The sequence below is a fragment of the Vicia villosa genome, linkage group LG3, assembly GCF_029867415.1.
Source record: "Vicia villosa cultivar HV-30 ecotype Madison, WI linkage group LG3, Vvil1.0, whole genome shotgun sequence".
NCBI lineage: Eukaryota > Viridiplantae > Streptophyta > Magnoliopsida > Fabales > Fabaceae > Vicia > Vicia villosa.
Genome location: NC_081182.1, coordinates 202,335,465 through 202,338,532, shown reverse-complemented (window position 1 = coordinate 202,338,532; position 3,068 = coordinate 202,335,465). Strand labels below are relative to the sequence as shown.

At 42.8% G+C, this 3,068-nt stretch overlaps 1 protein-coding gene across 1 annotated transcript; it reads right to left on the bottom strand.

Annotated features, from left to right (window-relative positions):
* Positions 1-374: 374 nt before the first annotated feature.
* On the bottom strand, positions 375-1,389 carry LOC131659742 (uncharacterized). The gene is made up of 2 exons (XM_058928893.1): positions 592-1,389; positions 375-434 (listed from the first exon to the last, which is right to left on the bottom strand). Exons 1-2 carry the CDS (start codon positions 922-924, stop codon positions 375-377), a joined length of 393 nt encoding a protein of 130 aa, XP_058784876.1. The 5' UTR covers positions 925-1,389.
* Positions 1,390-3,068: the final 1,679 nt, after the last annotated feature.

Genomic DNA, 3,068 nt, shown 5'->3' with positions numbered 1-3,068 from the left:
AGACAGATGTCCAGCTTGGGTGGCTGCTGATTGATCCCTGTAATATGGCTTTGCACAGAACCTGTCAATAAAAACATCATCAATGAAAGTGTTAATCACATGGTGTCCCTGTCCTGGAATTTCTACCCCTGCCTCTTTGCATAATCCCATAATCAAACCAGGTAGGGGTAGCACACATTTGGCATTAATGCCATGCTGTGTGTCACTCAATGCAGCTCGGCGCAGTTCATTCAAAAGAATGAAGGCAACATCAACAGTGTTCTCGGTCATGATGGCGGTTATCAGGAATGCCAATTTGAGCGGAACCGTGGTAACATGTGTCCTTGGCCTGATGTTGTACAGGTTCACAGATAAAATGCCCCTTGCATGAATGCTCAGATCCTTCCTGTTGTAGTGTGTTGGATTTCCTTGCCGGCTAAGCTCTGGTCCTCTCCCTGGAATACAAATTGTTTCAGACATCAGCTCCACAAGATTGACGCAGTTAGTTACATTTTGCCTGTAGAAACACCTCTCATTGTCCGTCAATTGGAGGGGTTCCCCTAAAAATTCACTGATTGAAGCTCTATCAAATGCCACAGTTTTTCCTCTTACATAGGATTGATATGTGTAGGCTACTGATTCATCGGTGGTTTTGATAGCGTTTGCATAGAATTCCTTTACTATGTCATAGTCAATGACGGTGTGTGGTTCGAACACACGTTGCCAGTTCCTATTCTCAAGAAAATCCCACATAGCAGCATAAGGACCCCCTCCTTGTCCTAAGGGGACAACCACTTTCTCAGTTAAAATGGTGCGGGAACCCAGATTCTTGAACCTGTCTGCTTGGGCCCGACCTAGAAATCTATCAGCTTGGTTTGCAGTAGCACGGGATCCTCTAGGACCAGAGCTTGTGGACTTGGTGCGTACTCTCTTGGCAGGATTCATCTGCAATTATCACAACAAATGACAAAGCAACAGAAAAAATCAGAACAGAAAAATTAACAAAAACTCTCCAGCCGCGGCGCGACTGCGGTTTCCCGCGGCGCGGCTGCGGCGCACCTGAAGAACTCTTCCCTGCATTGGGTCTTTGTTTGGATCTCTAACATTGTTAATCAGACCAGGATATAGCATTTGCACAACAATTTGATGTCACCTACCCTAGGGTTTTGTTTAAATGCTACTAGATTCCTCCTACCTAAGATTTAGGGTTCTTGGGAGAGAAAGAAATTACTAGTACACAAGAGTGGAGAATGAGGAACATACCTTGTTGAAGATTGAGTGATGATGAACGAGAGTGAACCAAATTGTGAGATTTCGCTCTATGGGTTGGGTGAGTTTCAAAAGAAAGAAAGAGGGGGAACTGAGCAGTTTCCAAATAAAATATGAATATATTATTTTTTCCGCAACACCGCGGCGCGCAAGGTTTCTCCCGCGACGCGCAAATATCTCTGTTTGGCGTCGCGGCGCCCACTTAATGCCCGCGGCGCGGCCTTTTAAAAAAAATTTTGAATTGAATTTTTTTTACTGCTTGTTTCCCTACTTCAATCTTTTGTAACTTCCCTTGTGCTTATGGCACTGATTGATGATAACCCATATAAAAATAAAAGGATAAATTAAAAGAAAATGACTTAAAATGAAAGATGCTTACTCTGTTGGGTTGCCTCCCAACAAGCGCTTCGTTTAACGTCGCATGGCTCGACGGTCAAACTCCTTTGACTAGGAGTTCAAAAGTGAGATTGTGCACACTTCTCTATCAAACTCTCCCCCAAGGTAGATTTTCAACCGTTCTCCATTAACGGTCCAACTGTCTTTAGTCTTACCATCTTCGATAGTAATGGCACCGTAAGGTTTAATTTCCTTGATTATGAACGGCCCTGACCACTTAGACTTCAATTTGCCTGGGAAGAGCCTGAGCCTAGAGTTGAATAGTAACACAAGGTCGCCCACCTTGAACTCTTTCTTTTTGATTCTTTTATCATGGTACCTTTTCATATTTTCCTTATACATTTTATTAGATTCATATGCTAGGTACCTGAATTCCTCAAGTTCATGGAGTTGATTCTTCCTCTTCTTATACGCCAAACTATCATCTCTATTGAAGAAACGTAAGGCCCATAGTGCTTTGTGCTCCACCTCCACCGGTAAATGACATGCCTTACCATAAACCATTTGAAAAGGTGATGCACCAGTTGGCGCTTTGTATGCTGTCCTATATGCCCACAAGGCATCGTCTATCCTTACCGACCAGTCTTTACGGGACTCCGACACCGTCTTCTCGAGAATGTTCTTGATTGCTCGATTTGAAATTTCTGCTTGCCCGTTGGTTTGGGGATGGTAAGGTGAAGCTATCTTGTGGTTGATATGATATTTGTCCAGTACTTTTGCCACCTGTTCATTAACAAAATGAGATCCACCATCGCTTATGATCACTCTAGGCATGCCAAAACGTGTGAATATGTTACGGTTTAAAAATTTTAGCACCGTTTTGGCATCCGCCTTTGGTGTAGCGATGGCTTCGACCCACTTGGAAACATAATCCATTGCAACTAGAATATATTCGTTAGTAAAAGAAGGAAGAAATGGCCCCATAAAATCGATACCCCAACAATCAAAAACTTCTACTTCAATGATGGTTTGAAGTGGCATCTCATCTCGTTTACTTATCCCACCAACTCTTTGACATTTGTCACAATTCTTTGCATGGTGATGGGCGTTTTTGAAAATAGTTGGCCAGAAAAATCCGGATTGGAGGACCTTTGTTGCCGTCCTCCATCCATTAAAATGTCCACCACTTGGTGAATTATGACAATGCCACAAGATTTGTTGGGCTTCTTCTTCAGTAACACATCTCCTTAGAATTCCATCCTTACCTATCTTGAACAAGTATGGGTCGTCCCACACATAGTACTTTGCATTGGCTAACAACTTTTTCTTTTTGTTCCAGTCAAAGTCCTCTGGTATCATACCGGTGGCTTTATGATTAGCCAAGTCGGCGAACCATGGTCTTGTTTGTATTTCAAAAAGTTGTTCATCCGGGAATGTCTCATTTATTTCAGCTTCTTGGTTGGTGACATTTACATTGACCAAAC

Coding starts and splice junctions, on each gene's coding strand:
- LOC131659742 (XM_058928893.1), bottom strand. CDS start 924: ATGAATCCTGCCAAGAGAGTACGCACCAAGTCCACAAGCTCTGGTCCT. Junction 435..591: donor CCTACACATATCAATCCTAT/GTAAGAGGAAAA, acceptor TTTGTATTCCAG/GGAGAGGACCAGAGCTTAGC.